This window comes from Triticum dicoccoides, chromosome 2A, assembly GCF_002162155.2.
Source record: "Triticum dicoccoides isolate Atlit2015 ecotype Zavitan chromosome 2A, WEW_v2.0, whole genome shotgun sequence".
NCBI classification, from domain to species: domain Eukaryota; kingdom Viridiplantae; phylum Streptophyta; class Magnoliopsida; order Poales; family Poaceae; genus Triticum; species Triticum dicoccoides.
In genome coordinates, this window is record NC_041382.1 from 36,347,026 (window position 1) to 36,367,787 (window position 20,762).

Sequence of the window (20,762 nt, forward strand, 5' to 3'; positions counted from 1 at the left end):
TTCTTCTTTCTCTTTATTCTAGCAGATGGTGTAATCTTGACTGTAAAATGTTCTGTGCGCTGAATATATTGGTACCTTCGGGTGCCTTTCTCTGTTCAAAAAAAAAAAAGAGAGGATCATCGTACATGAAAATGCTTGACCAGATCAAGAGTGCTGAGGTCACCGGCGATGAGACCGGAAGCACGACGCCTCCTGCTCTGACGGTCGGCGAAGCGAACGCCATGGCTGGCCATTCCCGTGCCGTGCTGTGGGCGGCGGCGGCCATCTTGCCCTCCGTGTACATTGGCGGCACGTCGGCCTGAGCGTACGCCCTCTACACCCACACTTCCTTCGGCGCCAGCCACCCATGGCGCCTGCCGGCGATGGTGCTGTGGGGGGCCTACATGGCGCTGGTCGCGGCGGCGGCGGCGCACATGAGCCTGTTCCTGCCGGACGCGCCCGTCGCGCTGCAGGTGGCGCTCGTCGACGTCGGCTGGGTCTGGGTCGGCATGCCCGTCATGGTGGTGAACCAGGCTCTGGCGTACTTTGGGTCGGCGTGGACGGCCGTCGCCATAAATTGTGTTCTTGGCGTCCTCGTTGCCGGCGTGCTTGGCTTCTGGGTGTGGCTTGTTCGGACGTATGGGAGGAAATAGCTAGCTCGAGCAGCGACGGTGCCCGGAAGAAATCTCAGGAGGGGCGGTGAAGCTGCAGGATGACATGAACTTTTTTCGTTCTTTCTGGAATGCCGCATCATGACCATGCAACAACTTATTTTAGTGCATAAATCATCAGGTATCTGAAAAAAAAATCAGATCAATGTCCAATGATGGGCGCCTGCTGCCTTAAACTCCTTGATGAAATCAAGGTGGCCTTTGGCGAGATGATTCACATTCCTGGTCGCAGCATGCACGCTTTACTGTTAGGTCGATCATTAGCCCTAATAGGTCTGGTTCCTCTGGACCAGATGGCGACGGGAGAAGGCGCTATCTTGCTTGCTTGCAGTATCCCTGGTTTTGGCTCCGTGGATGTTGGTATTCTTGTTGGTTTGGCTCTGTGGATGTTGGTGTTCTTGTTGGTTCGGCATTGCCGCTTTTGGTTCGGGTTTGGTAGGTTTAGCTGTGATGCATCCTCTGCACGAGTCGAGTTCTATCAATACAAATATACAATGATACGTAAGATTTGCCTATTCACGAAAGAAAAGGGTGATGCGCCCCGTCCGAGCTCGCCGGCCGGCACCGTGGCCGGTTGCCACCGATGGCCCCAACCATATAAAAGGAGTGAAAATCGTGTCCGCCTGTATTTTGTAACTAAACTAACTGGGCAGATAAATGTTACTCCTACAGTTTTCTCCTGTTGAGCACAGGTTCAGGTTTTTTCCAGGGATACGCCAATGGCGAACCTAATTTCATTAAAACCGGAGTACAAGATAGCAGGGGTCCGGTTTTAATAACTACAGCCCACTCAAGCATACATGCAAATAACAATGACAGCACAAATACCTTGAGCATGAGGCTTCTTTTATACTATGAACTTATTTTTGCATGGTTTAGATCAGCAAAAGTTAAATGTTCATAGGAAATTAGCTACCTGTCACTACAAAGCACCACTCCCTGTAAACTATAGCTCAAAATCCATACTTGACAACACATCGCTATATAAGGCTGTCTTTACCATGAGAGTCAAGCATTAACATGTCTTTAGCACTTTGAAAGTAAAAATTGCTAAAACTATTTATGTCTCCCTCCTTTTCCGCACCTCCACATCCTGCCCTGTCAATCGCACAAACACAGAAGCCAAAATGGCGCCGTCAAAACCAGAAATGAACATGGGAGAAAGATATTCTGATTAAATGGAATAAAAAATAAGAACATGATCCAAGGAAAACGAACTAAAGCTAACACTGAGTGCCCTGCTTCGCAATACCAACAGTGAGATCAACAACAACACATTTTTATAGAGTTTACTGCGAGTTTGCGACCAGCGCTGAGTCTGCAGGCTCAATCCTGTAGCCACATTCATAACCAAGTCAGGAACTGCATCACAGAATCAGGTGGCACGTACATTAAACTTGGAAGCCAAGAAGACGAGGTTTATCTCAAGAAGTTTTTTGATAAATGTTAGGAAAGTATCTTAGGCTTCCATGTTAGTCAAATTTGGTTTGTTTTCCAAGGTACGTAGCAAGCCTATAAAGAGGAGGTAGCCTGTATTACGAGATTATCAATCAATAAATAACAAACTGCCCCAAGCTGAGAACTAAAAGCCTCTAGCGACACATCTGGGGAGGAGCCCGACATGTCCCTGAGGGCAAGCCTTGTTATCCCATTCAATCTGATCGCAACCCCCATTGCTATCTCCACCGTCGCGCCTACCAACAAGCACACAACACAAACATGTAGCACCATGGCTGTTTTCAACAATCAGTGTATATTGAAGTGACAAGCAGTGGCATGAAGACAGCAGAACATTCTGTTAACATGTGCACGAAGCCATATTAGATCTTTGAGTCACTCAGGGGCGGAAACATATCAAATTGGTTTTACCACATTCATGTCCATATTTGTTAGCTAAACACTGATATGGTTACAAATACAGGGCAGACGAAAAATTCAAATGATACCTATGCGATTCATTCGAATTCAGACATACCCCTAACATATGCAATCAATCAATCAATCAGCTGACGAAACAGAAATGGTCTCCAAATCCAAAAAATTCCTAATTGATTTGCCATCTGATACAAAGCGGATAATACAATTCAAAAGAGGGAAACTAAACCAAATTCGCATCCATTTTGTCTTGTCACTATCTTCGACAGTGAAACTACTATTCAACAGAATACCTAAACCAAATTCTAATCTTATCAATTACCAACTCTAACGCGAGTTGCACAGTGCACAACACCAGCCTCCTCTGTAGTTAGCTAGTATATGTTGATAATGAAGACAGAATACTAGGGAAGAACACACTTATGGAAAAATATGCAGCGATGTTTTGCTAAGGCTAGACATTTGGATGTGTTCACATAAGGTAGTATCTTTGCAGTTATATAGAGAAAATAATCACAATCGAATACATACACATATTAGAAGCTACCTGGGTAACGTATGGCTCACCTATTCAAGTGTCTTCTTTGCAAGGGAGCGAAGGAACATGATAAGTGGTTTCTTTGCCCTGGAAAGCTTTTTATCAGATCCTTCTCCGCTATCTTTATCTCGCGTGCTTTTTTGGACCTCTTGGACTATCCTCACAAGTTTCCTTAGTTCCTGTTGGTAAAATGTCCGTGAAGCTGAGTGATCCAAACATTGAATCATAACAGATACCCTTGAGTTTCTTTAACCACAATATTTTGGGTGGTGAATACCCATCTTAGATGCATAAACTGCTAGGACTATTATAACTGACAGCCTGACATGCTGAACATAGTTTATGTTTGGGATAAGGACTTGGGAGGGGGGGATACAATCATATTAGCAGTTACGGTGGTGTTGGTTAGTTATGATTAGATTATACTTTGGGTCTGACCTCGTCTACATAAAGAGGGGAGCTGCACCTATTTTCTTTGAATGGAGAGATCGAGACAACTAATCCACTATCACTGGTGTCATCCCCCTCAAATCGTTGCCCCAATGGCCTGAAGCACTGCTGCGCCATCAGGGAGGCATCCCTGTCATCGCCACCACTGCCGCATGGAGTGCTGCTGCTACCGTGGAAGGTCTCACTGCCACCACCGCAGAAAGCCTCACATCGACCGGTGTATGGGGTGCTGCCATCACTACAGACCTCTTGCTACTTGATGCAGCACTACTGCTAAGGCTGAATGCAGTCCTGTCGATGCAGTTAAGATGGTGTTGGTTAGTTCTGATAGTATTGGGTTATCTTCACCAATATCTGCAGCACTACTGCTAAGGCTGGATGCAGTGCTATCGATGCAGTTTCTTGGTGCACCACCATTGCTACTTGATGCAGTGGTGTCAGCCTCCCATGCTGTTAAGCTGCAGCCATGGGAAGCATCGCCACAGCTTCCTGGTTTGCTGCTGGTGTTGTTGTTGAAGGCTTTGCCACCCTAACTAGAGAAGGCATCACCTTAGCCGTTCTCATGGGTAACTACCACCAATATGCTGGTTGCTTGGATGGGAAACTTTGGATAAGAAGAGACTATGAGTATGCTTGGTTTTAGTCCAAGATTGGTCTACCAAATACTACCTCCATCCCAAAATAAGTGACTCAACTTTACACTAACTTTAGTACAAAGTTAGTGTAAAGTTGAGTCACTTATTTTGGGATGGAGGGAGTATTTGGCAAGCCGAAATTCTGGTCAAACTTTGCTAGCCCATGAGTTGGTCAACGTTGGCAAGAAAAATGAACTACAGTGGGCAAAGGGGCATTGGCATGACAAAATATTGGCAACCATCCGCAAACACCAAAACTTTAGTCGGGCAAAAAATTGGTAGGGTGTGCTTCGCCCACCATCCAAACATACCGTACAGGTGCAAGATGAATTTGGCGAAAGATGATAGTCTTCATTGCTTAATGATTATGGTAGTGACTCATCTCATTTTATAGAGGTTGGCTTCTACCGTTAGAATAAAATCATAACTAATATGAACCTTCCTAATAATAGGATCTTATTCCTAGAGAGACTAACTGTTGCTAGACTCAACAGATCCAGTTTCCCCAAAACAAATCCGCACTGACCCAGAATCTCACTTCTGATACTTCAGTTATATATCTTCCAAAAAAGGTTTTAGCATTTTATTCAAATTATATTTGGCAAACTATACAGGACTAGGCTATACAGAAGGTCCTTGTTATCTCATACTTCGAGTCAACACATGAACTGACATGTTAGTTGTGCCATCCAATGAACATTTAAAGTGTGCGCATATGATACCTGACGATCAAATTCAACATTATGAATCGCATAAACTTCGTTGGTAACTGGAATGTCTTGGCAGACGAGGCCCTCAAACCATCTATCTGCAATTTCCATATACTCTTGATTTTCCTCACCCTATTGAAATTCAGAAATTCTTAACCATTAGTTCAGTGTTTACTATGTAAATCCAGTCATATTGAGAATATCAGAATATTGGCTACCTCTTTTTCATGAGCTAACTCCCCCACTTCCTCATCTTCAATCGGCATTGACTTGTCTGCCACTTCACTCAATAAGGCTTGTATCCTGCTTTCATCTCCATTCTTCAAAGAATGGATAAGATCTTCCATCAATTCAGGCTGTGCACCGCGAAGTAGGCTTCCTGGTAGAAACTGATCACGTATTAACATAAAATAAATAGCAAATATACGAAAATTGACCTTCAGAGGTGGTTAATTCTTTACTTATTTAATTTAATTTTTTAGGGAAATATATAGAATAAATATAACCTCCAGAAGCAGCTATTATTTACTGATAATGTCTTTCTGAATGATCAATGCATTAGTGATTTTGAACTGGTAGTGTTGTTTGGACTGTAGCCAGAGCACCTACCAATTTTTTGCAAAATGGTTGGGTCTCAATTTGGTCTGTAACCAATTAACATGCCATGTAGCAGCAACCGAGGTCTTAACTTACAAAATTATATCAGGAGCCCATAAATCATCATGATCAAACAACAACAACAACAACAACAACAACAAAACCTTTAGTCCCAAACAAGTTGGGGTAGGCTAAATCATCATGATCAAACATTAAAAGAAATCCTAGTGAAGCAGCATGTGCACACTTTTGGCCAAGCGTAACAGCACATACGATCTAGCTAATTGATTATCCAGCTCACGTAACACACAAGGGTAGTATGCGGGGACGCTAGCATGCTAGTAGCCAATATTTTGGCGGCCGTTTTCGTCGCCCTCGCCCCTCGGCTCGCCCGCATATTTTCAAGAACTGCATGGGCAGATACCGGCTGGGATGGGCAAGCCAAATATTTGGTGTCCAACCAAACTGCAGCCAAAACTCATGGGCATGGCAATATTGTGGCAAAGCCTGCTTTGCCTCAAAACCAGACACATCCAAAGTGCGAAAGATCATTATACAATAAACATCCTTCAAAAAATTGAGGTCATACATATTTCCTTGGAACTAAACGATTTACTCATAAAAACTTAGCATTACTGGCAATACCGCACATCTAAGCCATAATTCAAAACGCTTAAAAGCATCCATACACTGACAGGGCAACATAGGATGCCTTAACCCAACCTCTCAAGTTCAAACTACAGTTAATCTTTCCTGCATGTTTCTGCACTTGTCTAAAAAAGCATTACTTAGTTGACAAAGCTCAAGAAATTGGCCCGGAAACAACCACTAGAAAGTAGTGCTTTCCACGAGACTTCTCCCTCCCTCCTTCCCTCCCTCTCTAGTTAGCACTAGCAGCATCTATATGACTACATTACCTAGCACTTAGCAGTATCTACATGGCTACATTACCAATTTACCAAACTAAAGATTAAAAGCTTTTAACTGTTTAAAGGAAGGCATTCCGACATCTAACAGCTAGCCTGCTCCCACAGGTCGATGTGAAATTGGAAAGAACCAGTCAACCACACTACCACAAGACTGAAGATACTACAGGTTGATGGAATCCCTCAAATCTGGCATTCATTCTAAAATTCGAATAGTACTAAGACCCAATCTCCGCGGTCCAGGAAATGCATGGGGTGCAAAAATGAGCATACATACCGATGTAATTGTACTGCCTCCTCCTTCCTTCGCGCACATCGGGTCCAAATTTCTGCAGAGAGCAACAAACACTCAGAAATGTCACGATTGCGCGATTCACCGCAAGCTCCTCATTACCAGAACCATGGGTGTACCTTCACCAGCATGAGAGCGTCCACCACCTCGCGCTCCAGCGACGCGGCCCTGAAAAAAAAACAGAGTTAATCACCTGAAAATCCTGCCAGGCAAGCGGAAGTGGGGGCTGCAAATGGGGGCACCTGACGATGCGCTTGATCTGGGGAGGGGAGAACTTGGCGAGCTCCATGCCCCACTTCACGGCGCGGCGGGCCTCCCGCTTCTTCTCGTTGCGGCTGGGCGCGCCGTCCCCGTCGTCCGGGTCCTCGTCGTCGGAGGGGAGGGGGGCGAGGGGGCGGAGGGCGCGCGTGTAGGCGCGGACGGACGACGAGCGGGGCGCGACGGAGGAGAGGAGGCGGGCGGGCCAGAGGAAGAGGAGGAGCGGGCGGCGCAGCGGCACGGCGGCGGCGGCGGCGGCGTGCGCCATGGCGTACGGTTAGAGGGCTTGCAGCTGCTCGAGCAGTGCATCTGGCGGATAGGGTTTAAACTTTTCTGCTGTTGGGGTTTCTGGAAACCGGGGGAATTTGGTGAAATTTCGGCAAATTTTGAAGATTGTTGTGTTGCGCTACCAACTTGAGGAAAAGTTGGAGTTCTTTTTTTCGCACTTTGTCATGGAACACACACGGTAGATCAGCTCCTCTATAATTTTAGTTTTCTTAAATCTTGGCTTTATGGGCGTCGATGTTGTATTGGCGCCCAAAATGTTCATAAACTAGTTGATTCGCGACAGACATTAATAGTCACCATCTCAATTATTGAATAAGAAGCAACTTGATATTTTCGCTTCGGAGAGTAGCCAAGCGGTTAGCGGTTCTTAAAGTTTTTTCTTTGGTGGTTTAAGTGTGTGAAGAAAGAATAGAAACATTTGAGAAATGACAATTCATCTTGCCGCCTCTGCCATCTTGGTTTCACACAATTATAACAATAATGGTACACTTACGAACATTTGGTTACGGACTGCAGTTTACGGACAGATCTGGCACCGTTTGGTTAGCCCGATGAAAATCATGGTGGAGGCGCAAAAAAAAGTCAGGGAATAGCATCCCAACATGTCAACATGTAGACTTCTCCCGTAGAAATTTTTCCGTAAGTGTAGCATTATTGCAATTATAATGGTGTTAAACAAGAGGGGTATCATGCTTCGTAGAGGATTCAATCATCAATCGTTGTACTGAAATAGTAAAACAATATGAAGGCATACATGAAGACCTGACCCATAAGTCGGGCAACAGGGTGACCATCCTGAATGCTTAGGGAGTTCTCAACCCACGTACTATTAAAATCCAATCTACAGAAATAAGTCTACACCACGGGCCAAGAAAGGCATGTAATCAGATAAATATGACCGGTACAACTGCAAGTTTACTTTGGTTTCTAGTCTCTCCCTTAAAAACATCCTACAATCTATTTTAAAACTTTTTTGGTTCTTTATTTAGTTTACTACTGGGTTAATTTCTATGGGTTAAGATGATATTGATTTGACATTATACTCCAACACCCCCCCCCCCCTCATGTCTATACTTTTTTGGAGTTATGACATGAGCAGCGGAAACGAGGGAAGATTGCAATTATTTATTGTGTTTGCTGAGTTTTGAACCCTGAACCTCGTTGCAGTACAGCACAAGAGGCATATACGTGGACACAAATGAACAACATCAAATTTTGGATAAATTGTGAAAGGTAGGACTTGAAATCGAGCCAATAGGCTCTGATGCAATGCACTAGCCAATGAAACCAAAGGTCCGAACGGATGAAAAGGGCTAGGCAATCTGCATACACATTTCAACCTTCCTCTCATGTGTGACGCGGGAAGTCAACACATGAATGGACTCAGAAGTATGCCTCAAGAGGCCTATATGTGGACTCGGAGAGGAAACATTACTTTTAGATAATTTGTGAAAGTCGGGACTTGAACTCAAGACCTTAAACTTTGATACCATATTAAGCGTGCACTAGCAAACACATTGTATTACCATATTAAGCGTGCACTAGCGAACGCATTGTATATGGTCTAATGTCATTTAAATATCAAGTTCAAAGCAAACATAACTTTTCCAACAAATTACTGAAATGACAAGAACATGTATATACCGCAGTCTACTTGATTGTACATAATTATACACTAGAAACCACTATCAAGATATTTGTAGAACTTGTATGATTTACACATATGGGCCACTATATTTAAGAATATTAAAAGGTACACAAACGCACACATATATACTATAATCTATAATCTATAATACCTAAATAGTTCATCCCCACTACCTTATTTCTTTTGACATGCAAACTATCCACCTAAGCAACCACTCGCATACAGCCACGTCATCTATGACCCCAAATAATTTTATTCGTGCCTCCATGTCATCCTCTTTTGCTCTACTCCCCGGTGATTTAAATTTGTGGCTGCCTTCCCGATTTGTTATTATGGCTGGGCTGTACGTCCTCTCTTCAATTCTCTGTCTCCTCCAATTCTACCCACTCGAACAGATCAAAAGCCACTTTGACTTAATTTTTTATTGAAACAACTGTGTCGTTCCCTATCCTGATTGTTCCTTTCATCTTCCGTGAATCAATAAGTCTCTACTCAATTGGACTTCAAGTCTAGAAATCAAAACTCCCTTTACATCCTCACCCCGATGTACTATATACTGCTATATGAGGATGGTGGCTTCTGTAGTCTGCTTCAAACCCGGCTTCTCCCCTCCGTAGATCGGGATGTAGCGGCGTCCGGAGGGAATCGGCCGGCGGAGGCGGCGGCTACACAATAGCATGGAGAGCGGCAGCACATGATCCAGGTGAGTCTCCAACTGTAAATCGCGCTCGCCGGGGGATCGAGCCATGCCTATCCATTCGGTCCACCCGTCGGTCGATCCGCCGGAATCGGTTCATATTATTTTTCTCGAAGATCATCGTCAATGGAGTCCCGGGCCATTAGTCCCAGCGAGACGGCGCTGCCGTACGCGCATCCGCCGTTGGCCCCGTCCGACCCCATGGAGGAGCGCCGGAGCGGGGGCGAGGTGGTGCGTGTGCGTGGTGGTGCAGGTGGTGGGCGGCGATGTGGCGGCGGACATGCCGCGGCTGGCGGGGACGGCGCGGAGTCTGGGCAGGGAAGCCGGCATGTCGGAGAAGACCTCCGGGGCGGCGCGCGGATGAGATGGGGTTCCTCGGCGCCGACGCTGACGGGATCCCCTGGAGCAAAGCATGCTCCAGTGGCAGCGCACCGGCTTCCATTTCTAGCCTGAGAAAAACTAGATAAACCGTACGTGCATGATCCATCCATTCCTCCAGCCATTAATCCCTTCCTTTTGATTGCAGGGCATTGTACTATTTTTTCTCCTTTGATTACAGGTGCACGAAAGTGAGGCCACGGCCAGGAGCTAGGCGGCGATGTACTCTCCATAAATTTCTATTTCTCCTGTCTGAATTAACTTTCTCTCTGTTAATTTTTTATGAAGAATCAACAGATTATGAATCCCAGACTCTGAATGTGTGCGACGGGTTTAGTGGGCATGTGCGACTGTATCCTACACCTTCATCTAATCGATGTATTTGGCACTCTCAAGCGATTGTTATGAACCAGTTACATACCATATCATAGTGAAGAGGTCATCTCAACAAATTATCCATCTTTTATGCTTTCAACACAAAATACAAAGTTGGCTACCTATAGCCACTTCTTATCTTCTCAACCAAGCAGAAAAATGGCCATTTCTAGCCCTCGGTTGCATATACCCGTGGTCACCTAAATCTATCTGGCAAACCAAGTGCACCCCTAATTACACATATATTCATATACCTATTATAGCATCAGATACATGTAACATGTCCCGCAGCAACGCGCGGGGTATTATCTAGTTGATGTAAATGCCATGTGAAATCCATGAAGCTATGAACTTGTGTTTTTTTACATGTCTGACGACAAATAGCTTATTTTACAACATATTATTTTAATTTGGCATGGTGTGTGTATTTTTCAATGACAAACATTAGAAATGTATATCAAAGAACAATATAAGAAACACACAATAGTCAAGTTTGTACTTTTAAGTAAATAAATTATAAGCAAATATGAAAGTTTAGTACAAATATATGAGTCGAGAGGTCTTGTCAGTTGTCATCAAGACCCTAAAGTTGATGGCACAACCCTCTCATTGAGCAGGATGAGGATGGTAACACGCTGCACTACGTATTGTTGTAGGCTGGTTTCTCCTACGTCGTGTAGGCATATACTTTTTTTGCCTTCCCACGACCCCTCCTGGTAGTGTTTACTTCTACATGCACCTGCTTATTCCCGAACCCGCTTCCAAGTCCACACCCATCTCTATGGGCCAGAAGATAGGACGCAGCGATTCAGAGTTCGGGCTCAGCTGCTCCTGAAATCGCTAGCGTTCGTTCCAGTCTCGGTATTCCAAAAAATCAGTCTGATGCGTCTGAACAGAAACAACGAAAAAAGAGGATACAACACGTATATTGTATGAAACAGTGTGTGTTTCGTGGGCCCAGGGCGTAAGAAGGGACGCCACGACGCACGTGGTCTTCCTGGTCTGCTTGCTCCGACGTGTCGACGATGGAAGGTGTCGCGCTAGAGTCCCTGCTAGATGCCGTCAACCGGTGAGTGCACCCTTCCTCGCTGGAGATCTAACGATTTCCGACATTTTTGCTCATAGGACACACCCGAAAGCTGACACCGCGTCAGCCACCGCCCATGGCCATGACTTGTAGGTTTCAACTACGAATGGAGTTTGTTGACAGCCGAGAACATCCAGATTCTGTCCCTCTGGAGCTGGTACCGCCGCGTGATGCCAATCCTGCTGCACTGGCGAACTCAAATGCTGGATTCGGGTGAGGGCAACAAGTCAGTGGCACAAGCCCGGTGAGGCCGCAGTGCGACATGCCCCGTCGAGGGAGCCTTCTTCGATACGGTCTATGCAGCCAACTAGCAGGTCAAACCTCGAGGCACTGGGTTGGACAAAGAGCTATGCACTGAATTCTATTCCGGTTAACTGTACTTGATGAAATTCCCTAGAGGTTGCTCTGCTCTGCGATGTGTGTTTTGCTCTCGTATTTGTACATACGTTTTCAGCACAAAAATAGAAAATTTGCTGGTTTGTGTGTGATGTCCGGGGGTAACTATGTAGTTTTGCTCGGCCGACACTGATTTCAGTTGGGTTTTTTAGGGAGAATACTTATGGAAATACTTTGATTGAAAATTCAGGTTATGTATTGGGAGTGCGCCACCAGACAGAACGTCGTGTCCTTCTAGGATGAGTGCGTTAAAGCACTCAATTCACAAGTACGCGATGAGGTAAATCCACATTGTGAACTGATAATCAAACGGTCAGTCTTTTACTTCTTGTTCTCTGTTCGCAACCTCACAACTATGAATTATGTTTTTTTTTTCCACGGAACTGTGAATTATGTTGATTCTCTTAGGTTATCAGAATGATCACTGACATGTCTAAAGATCAAACATGTAAAGGCAGCTATTGCGGAAGGCCTGGTGCAGCACATTGCCATTGGGGATGTGCCTGAAACAGTTGAAGGGGAAAAGGTTTGTGTCCATTGCATCTGTTGTGCTAAATATTTTATCCTAGAGTAATTCAGGTTAATTTTAGTTTGATGTTGCTTAATTAATTAGGAAGATCGATGGCTCAAAACAGGTGTTCATGTGCAGAACCAAGAAGCAGGGATGAAGAGGTGTCAAGAAAGAGGAACTCACACGAGAAATTCTGAATCTTGAAGGCTCATTTGATGTAATTAATATTTTGAACTGTTGAAGATGATATGTTACTTTTGGCTATTTATCTGTATTTGGAATAATTATTCATGGTAAAACTTGTGTTTAAAATAATTGTCGAAGATGAAATTACATGGGGTTGAGCTTGTGTGCTTAGAATAACTAGTCACAGCAAAATCTAGATGTGTATAGCAGCTAGTATGCAAAGTTGATCATATCAGCTTCTAAAATTGATACAACACAGACTAAGCAACACTGCATATTGGCCTTTTCTGACAGGTGTTTGTTGTTCAGTTTATAGAAAAGTTCGCCAACAAAATTATTCTGTGGCAAGCCTATTCATCCGTTGCTGGAAGTCTTACCAGCTAGCGTGCATTAGCAGCGAGCAGCTAGTTGCATACTTGCATAGCAACAATTATTCTACACAAAGCAGTCCGCATATGTCGGCCTGGCACAACAGGCGGCAGATTAACTCGCGGACGTTGCTAATCCTGCAATTAGCGCTTGCGGACAGTGCGGAAGATGGCGGACACGTTGCAGACCTGTTCACTTGCATCCTGAATCACGAATGCGTTGGAGCAATAATCACGAATTTACGGAGTGTGATTAGACCTGAGCTAGGATTAAGGCCCTATTTGGTTCATAAGTTCTAAGACTTTTTTAGTCTCAACTTAAAAGTCGCTAGTCTAAGTCCCTATATGTTTGGTTCCTCTGACTAAACATGGACTAAAAGATCATGTTACAACTAAAAGTCCCAAAAAGACTCTCCTTGAGGATCTTCTTTCATAAGTCTTAAATGTCCATTTTAAATTCTTATAAGTCCCTTTGTTTGGTTTAGATGGGACTAAAAAAGACCTTTTTTAAGTCCCTAAACCAATAAGTCTCTATAAACAAACACCCTTTAAGTTTTGATTCCCTTGGGATCCACAGTTTTTTTAAGACAACCCACAAATGAAACTAGGTGGGGTCGTGAGGAAGACGAAGTGAGCCGCCTGAGGTGGAAAGCCTGTACAGTAAGGCCCAGGAAAACATCACGGCCGTTGGCCTTTCTTATGGACTGGGACGGCGCTTCCCCAACAAACAACAATAAAATACGGCGGGTCTGTTTTTATTTTTGAGCAAATACGCGAGATATACGGGAGTGAAATACTAGCTAGCGCTGCGATCTCGAGATAAAGCTATGCCTGGGATATCGAGCCCGTGCTAAGAATCAAATTTTCGCAGAAGATGGTTTAATTAAAAATGTAGATATAATAAAAACTAGTGTTTGAAAACAATAGTTCACTCATGGTCATCTACGAATCACATATATGGTCCTATCTACATTTCTATTGATTCAGTCTATGTACTCTCATATATTGCTCATTCATGGTCACTGAGGTTGTAGTTTTGGCTCATGTATGCCGACCACACTGCTAAGAGTCGGGCCCTCCTCAGGGTGCAACTGATGTGGTGATAGCATAAGCTTACGCCAGACACGTCACCACTAGTGGGTGCTATCCAGAGTGGTAGAGAAGATGCACTACTGGTGGATCCATGATGGGCCGACTCCGATGATGGATCTCAGCCATCCTCCCAGAACCGACGAACCATGCCCCAGACTTTGTTCTCGTTGTCTAAGCAGACGACCGGCTCCCATTTGATGGAACCGGACCGACCAGACTCATATCTAATGTTAGTCATGTCGGATATAACCGAAGACGTCTGGAGAGGAACTGGTGTGTGTGTGTAGGGGGGTTTGGAGTAGATTGAAAGTGAAGTGGACGAGAAGAATGGCTAAAGTTTGGTCCGGGGTAGGTATGGGGAGGGGATTTTGCCTGGGTGGGCTGGTCCGATGTATAGGACGCGTCTGGTGGCGCCAAAGTCGTCCCACATATTTGTTGGATACAAGAGGTGCGCGGATAGCACAAACATTTGGGCTGAGTTTGTTGGGTGTCTACTTTTTATCCGGATTATCCGCATGCGCATTTAGAGCATCTCCAATAGCTAAAAAAATTTAAATGATAAGTGCCACACGTGTGGCACAAAACAATCCGGCGTTGATGTTTTTACATTTAAAGTTGCCATCCGAAAAGAAAAAACAAACCCTAAAAAACTTGTCATCCAAAAAGAAAGTTACCATATGTTCGTGTCACACGTGTGGCACTTATCAGGATCAGATAAACTCCCACAATAATCACCTATTGGGGCTCCCCACTAGCACGTTTCTGTTTATTTGCAATGAACGCTCTAGCAAGTCCCCAATAATCCAATTCCTCAGTAGATAACCTGACATCTAGGACCCACTTGTCAATCAGTCGACGATGGTGTGACAGTGCTCCAGTGGCGGCGACGGCGGTCCGGTGGTGCTTCGGCGATGGTCATGTGGATGGCGACACACCGACTTGGCAGTATACCCCCTCCCCCCACTAGGGAAAGATGGGTTGCTTTTATTGGTGATCATGAATAATTTATTGGGGAAAGGGAACTGTCGGGACGCGGAGTATTTGAAAACTGAGCTCACATGCTCTCTAGTGAACAATAAAATCCATTTTTTTAAAAAAAATAAAAAGTTATGATTTTTTTTGTGATAAACATTGATGAATGTTTTCACTTCCTCAGATTTTTGTGAGGACATGACATTCATGTAGGTCCGTGCAAAAAAGAAAATTAATGCTCCAAAAAGACTATTGTTCATAAACCAGTTAAAGCACTTTTTTTGACCCGCCCTGATATCATGATTTTATCGGGGAAAGAGGAGTTGTTGAAGATGCTCTTAGGGTGGCCCGGTCGTAGATGCTCCAAGTTACTTCTACTTTGATGCCCCTAAAAAAGCTTCTATTTTGATGCAAGTGCATAATTATCATTTATTATCAAGATGCTCATAAAATTGTTATTTTATTTGTGGAGATTGCTCTCTCGCTCTTGAAAAAGAAAGATCGAAAAACTTGTAGATCATCTCCCCTCCCCATCCATCCCCATAGCAAAAGACAAAAATGCTATAGTAGCAGCTAGCAACCTCAGCAGCAGAGAACAATGCTAGTGCCGATCCGATGGGGAAAAGAAAGAGGGAGAAAAGCGCAAAAGAAAGCAGAGAGAAATGAAACTGCCCTGCTGCTGAGGCCGGCCTCCTGGCGATGAGCCCCCGCCGCCGCCTCCCCGTGCTCCTCCTCGCCGCCCTCGCCGTCGCCTGCGCCTGCGCCGCCGCCCGCCCCTGCGCGGCCCTCGTCCGCCTCGGCGCCGCCTCCTTCATCGACGCCCCCGCGCGCTTCGGTGAGCAATCGGGCCCCCCTGTCCCCTCCCGCCCCCCAAAAAAACCCCTCTTTTCTGAGCTCCGTCCGTCGGCGCAGGGCCCCGGGTGACCGGCGACGGGATATGCGGGTCGCTGCGCGCCGCGGAGCCCGCCGACGCGTGCGCGCCCGTCAGGGGCGCCCCCGGCGGGAGCGGCGGGATGGCGTTCGTGTTGATCGCGCGCGGGAACTGCAGCTTCGAGGGCAAGGTGCGGGCGGCGCAGCGGGCCGGCTTCGACGCCGCCCTCGTCCACGACGACGAGGACAAGGCCAGCCTCTACTCCAGTGAGTGCCTCTCTCCCCCTCTCCCCTGCTATGCTGATCTACTGTTTCAGCGGTGTCAGTTCACTTGGACACTCGGTAGCTGGCTCTCTTGATCTGAAGCTAGCTTGAAACTAAGTAGATGCGTACTTGGTGAATGGAATTGGCTTCCACTGCCTGCCAAATTATGATTCAAAGCACACAGTTGGATTCCGTGGTAATTGGTTTATGTTTTGGTATGTACAACTATACTTAGGTTGAAATTGAACCAAACATCAGATAATTGGTTAAGAAAATGTAGTAATTAAAGCTGTTTGTGCTGGGGGGTCGAAGGTGAACACTGACTTACAGTTCTCCCTGTTAGTGTTCTACTAGAATTCTAATGTCATATGGCTATTTGGTCACTATTTGTACTCCGTTCGGTAGTTCTGTGATGTTGACTGTAAGTTAGTGGCACTTCTTCTGGCCTGCTACAATTCCAAATGCTTAGCCAACACAAGTGTGTGAATATGTTAAATACAGAGAAAACCGTAAAAGTGTTTGTGATCCCAAACAGACTCAGAGGATCGCTATCATATTAGATGTTGAGCCGTGCAATAGATATATCTCTAGTGCTCATCTTCTCCTCTCTGTTAGTATGGATAAAACATAACAAAAGGTCTGGATGCAATTACTTCTTATGAACTTTAACTAGTCTGAAGAAAAGGAATTTTGTTCTAATTTGCTATCACTAGAAACACATAGCTGAACTAACCCTAGCATGCCATATTATTTACAAGCCATCAAGGGGCTCTTTGAAGGCAAACAGACAGGTTCCTGATATCAATGAGAATGTCATTAACTCAACGTTAGGTTAAGTCTTGCTACCAACATAGGACACGGCTAAATGACTTTGTGCTAATGGTGTTCAGAAATACATTTTTGTAGTTTTCATTTATTTAGTTCTTGTTGGAGATACTTTGCAGGATATTTAGTTCCTCCTTTCTCTTAATTTAGTGGTTGGTGATCCTGAGGGCATACACATACCTGCGGTATTCGTATCCAAAATGGCTGGGGAAACTTTAAAGAAGTTTGCTAGAGGTGAAGATGGTGAGTGCTGCATAAACTCGTCGATGGATGAGACTGCAGGGACAGTGTTGGTGATGTCGTTCATATCACTTGTTGTCATCATATCAGTTGTAGCTTCATTTCTTTTCGCCCGGAACTGCCGACTTTTACGCCATGGAGTTGATAATCGCCCACCTTACATCAAGAAGCATGTGGTGGAAAAGCTTCCTTCTGTGGTATATAAAGCTCCCTGCTCAAGTGGCAACAATTGTGAAGAAGCCTGTGCCATTTGTTTAGAAGACTATGATAATGGTGACATGCTTAGACTTCTCCCATGCAAACATGGTAAGAGCATGTGATATTTCAGTACTTGACCATTTGTTTATATGGCCACTGCTTCTGTTGTTGGAAATGCAAATATATACCTTCAAGAATAAATTTACTACAGATTGTTTTTTGCTGAATTTCAAGATAACACAGATTTAGCATCAAGTTTCACAAACTGTACTTTCCTTTGACCCTTGTTTGAATACACCATACCTTTTTTCTAGTCTTGGAGGGAACTCACCTATGGGCCCTACATGGTAGTGACGGAAAAAGAGACTGGGTTGTTACATTAAGCTAGTCTACGCTGCTTGTGTGCCATTCTTTTGGTGTCACTGCTAGGAGGGGGCGGATCTAAGTTCCACCCCAGATTCAAAAGGAGTAATTTTGTGAATCAAGTGTCACAGCTTTATCTTAAAGGCGCAGTTTTCTCAAATTTAGCCAAAAAAGGAGTGTAGTTTTCAAGAAATGAATCAATATGTGCTTCCCTCTGTCTTGATGCATATTTTGATTGGTTAAGACAAGACTTTGACCAGCGATTTACTTCATTAATATGTGGTTTATTTGAGACAGAATCACAATCGTAAGTAAGTACGTAGTTCTGAATGCACGTCACATAGACTGCACTAATGGACCAATTGTTGGTTAAAGCCTTGTCTTAAGCAATCAAAATCTGCCCTATATAACACATATCCAGACAGATGGAGTAATGCATAAAAGCCACAATTGACTAAAGGGAATTTTTGAAGACCATGTTTGGCATATTTGTTTAGCCATGTCACATGACAAAATCTAGTTTAGTGTCCTATATTTGTCTTGCACAATTTGAAGTGCTCATGCGATGTCCAATGTTTTACATAGGCAACATATCTACATTTCAAAATTTGTCGCTCATTCTTACATAAGAATACTTTCATTTCATGTTAGAGCCAGGCAATGATTTCCACTGTCAGCGATTATGCTTGAAACTTCTTACTTTTGATAATTCCCTAACTATCTTGTGGTCAACAATTTTTCTACAGAATTTCATGTGGAGTGTATTGATCCCTGGCTGACGCAGTGGGGCACATTTTGCCCAGTATGCAAACTTGAGGTACTCACAGGTGAATAAGCAGGCAAGCTAGGAGTAAATCTCAGGTGAATAAGCAAGCCTCCGCTACCGCATATATACAAGTAGTGCTCGGCGGCGTGGCGGTTATATCCAAGTGTGCTGAACTGGTGGATCTGTTGGCTGGGTTTGCAAGATAGATCAATGCCGAACATTTTATCATGAGGATGGGGTATGGGCTGCGGTTTGTGAGATAGATTGCCTTATGTCGTTAACATTGAGATGAACTGTTTAATTGGGGTGTAGTATGTGGAAGCCATCTTGTAATTATATGTTAGAAGTTCAATTGTTTCTTTCCCATGCATTTTCGTGGTTCTCCTGAGTGGGGTGTGGGGCAGTAGTAATTTGGTCTTTCGGTTCCTGAGACCCATTTGCCCGTGGTAAATGTAGATGTGTGGTGGACTGTTGTTACCGCTCTTGCAGCCAAGTGGCTCATGAAATTTCCAAGTTCACACTGGGTCTGTGCTGGGGTTGTTCAAGTCAGTGACTTTGTTCCCAGTGTTCTAGTTGGCGATTTAGCTGTGCTGATGGTTTAAGGAATACAAAATGCCCCTATCAAGAACCTTTTCTTTTGTGCCGTTTTTTGTTTTGCTGTTTCACAGGTAGCTTGCTGCTTTTTGTGTGTGTGTCGAACTTGGACCCAACAGATACTCCATCTTTTTGTATGCTATAAGTTACAGGCTATTTCTGTAGTTGATAGTTCAGAAAGCATGTCTCTGAATGAGTTGAAAGAAAATAGCCTGAGCTTGAGATGGAAACACCGTTACTTGGGGAAGTTGTTGCGCTGGACACTTTCTTCTCTTGCTTTTTATGGTGGTGCAATCTGAGTGTGCTGCATTCATGTGCTGGAACCGATTGCTGCCTTTGAACAGTGGCAACCAGGCACGCAGAGTAAGAGTAACAAGACATACCATCTTCAGAGACCTCCTAATCAGCGCAAAAATGCGCCGGCTAGGGGTTCTGGCGCCAACGCGCGTGCAGATATGGGCCGGCCCATCAGCGTGCGATGTGTCGCTCGCCTCGTTCGCTTTCTGTCAATGGTTGACCGGTTGACAGTTGACCGATCAATCACTGACTTTTGAAAAAAAATAAAAACCCATAAAAATTCGCAATAAAATCAAAAAATGTTTGTAATCCAAAAAAGTTCACGGATTTGAACTTCAAAAAAGTTCATCTTTTCTGAAAAAGAAGCATGAATTTCGAAAAAGTTCATGGATCTTGAAAGAAAGTTTATGGATTTGAAAAAAAGTTCATTGGTTTTTTTAAACATGAATTTTTAAAAAGTTCACAAATACAAAAAATTTGTGGATTTTAAGAATAATAATTGAATCTGATAAAAATAAAGTTATGAATTTGAAAAAATACCATCATTTTTTTAATATCAAGAAATTAAAAATTCTTGTGTATTTTCAAAACAAAAAAAATCATGAATTTGAAAATTTTCATGTGGTTTTTAAAAAAATGAAAAAGAAATAGAGAAAATAAAAGCCCAAACAAAACCTGCCCAGAAAAACCTAAACGAAAAAAGGGAAAAGACAACACGGGCTTCAAATACTATATTTTTTTCATGTGTTTCCATGCCCCGTAAGGTATGTTGGTGCTGACTACTTTGCTCATCCGTGACTTGCTTCTTGTGTTCAAATTAACTACCTTGGGGGGGGGGGGGTGCCCCCCAACCTTGGACCATTTTGATAAACTTCGGGAACAAGGCAATGATCTATTGAAGAAGATTACCATCATCGCGACTATCTGTGGAGGTTCAATCTTGATAGTGGAAGTGTGCATCCTCCTCGAAGGCTCTTTGTATTTTGCGCACATGGATCGCGGCACTCCGCCTAGAGCTTCCCATGGCGCTGTACCCGCCAAGAGGGCTGGCAACTGAGGTGGACAGTGCCTACTCGACTTGTGTGGTCTGCATAGAGGATTTCGCGGCTGAGAGGAGGTGGTGGTGCTGCCTTCTACCCACCTCTTCCACCAGTTGCGTCGGGACATAGGTAAAGAGACAGGTCAATGCACGATGTCCAATTGGCAAAGCCCTGCTGCATTAATGAAAATTACATCTTCATTTTGAAAGTTTGTTAAGAGGATAAGTAAGCACTTAGTAGATCATAGGGGGGCCTGCCAGATATCTGTCGTCTCTATTTGGGGAAATTATGACAAGTTGGTTCATTTAAACCCTACCCTAGGTAAGGAAAACCGACATCGTCTCTATTTTGGGATAAAATCAATCGATCAGAATGC

General features: G+C 44.2%; 2 protein-coding genes and 1 long non-coding RNA gene across 6 annotated transcripts; 2 read left to right on the plus strand and 1 right to left on the minus strand.

Annotated features, from left to right (window-relative positions):
• Positions 1-1,463: 1,463 nt before the first annotated feature.
• Positions 1,464-7,237, minus strand: LOC119352994 (UPF0307 protein YE3790-like). Of its 2 annotated transcripts, none has more exons than XM_037619574.1 (7): positions 6,916-7,237; positions 6,793-6,841; positions 6,659-6,710; positions 5,077-5,237; positions 4,871-4,990; positions 3,093-3,242; positions 1,464-1,743 (listed from the first exon to the last, which is right to left on the minus strand). In XM_037619574.1, the coding sequence occupies exons 1-6, from the start codon at positions 7,197-7,199 to the stop codon at positions 3,093-3,095; spliced, it is 816 nt and encodes a 271-aa protein (XP_037475471.1). In that variant the 5' UTR covers positions 7,200-7,237; the 3' UTR covers positions 1,464-1,743. The 2 variants fall into 2 exon arrangements, with proteins under 2 accessions (XP_037475471.1, XP_037475470.1); XM_037619573.1 differs by having other exon boundaries at positions 1,464-1,748.
• A 2,107-nt stretch (positions 7,238-9,344) lies between these two features.
• On the plus strand, positions 9,345-10,252 carry LOC119358792. Of its 2 annotated transcripts, none has more exons than XR_005172300.1 (2): positions 9,345-9,570; positions 9,681-10,252. It is a non-coding gene; the product is annotated as an uncharacterized LOC119358792 (long non-coding RNA). The 2 variants fall into 2 exon arrangements; XR_005172301.1 differs by having other exon boundaries at positions 10,091-10,252.
• Positions 10,253-15,567: 5,315 nt separating this feature from the next.
• Positions 15,568-19,000, plus strand: LOC119352996 (receptor homology region, transmembrane domain- and RING domain-containing protein 1-like). Of its 2 annotated transcripts, XM_037619578.1 has the most exons (5): positions 15,568-15,764; positions 15,842-16,066; positions 17,039-17,131; positions 17,219-17,434; positions 18,436-19,000. In XM_037619578.1, exons 1-5 carry the CDS (start codon positions 15,629-15,631, stop codon positions 18,522-18,524), a joined length of 759 nt encoding a protein of 252 aa, XP_037475475.1. In that variant the 5' UTR covers positions 15,568-15,628; the 3' UTR covers positions 18,525-19,000. The 2 variants fall into 2 exon arrangements, with proteins under 2 accessions (XP_037475475.1, XP_037475474.1); XM_037619577.1 differs by having other exon boundaries at positions 15,571-15,764; positions 17,039-17,434.
• The last annotated feature ends 1,762 nt before the right edge of the window (positions 19,001-20,762 follow it).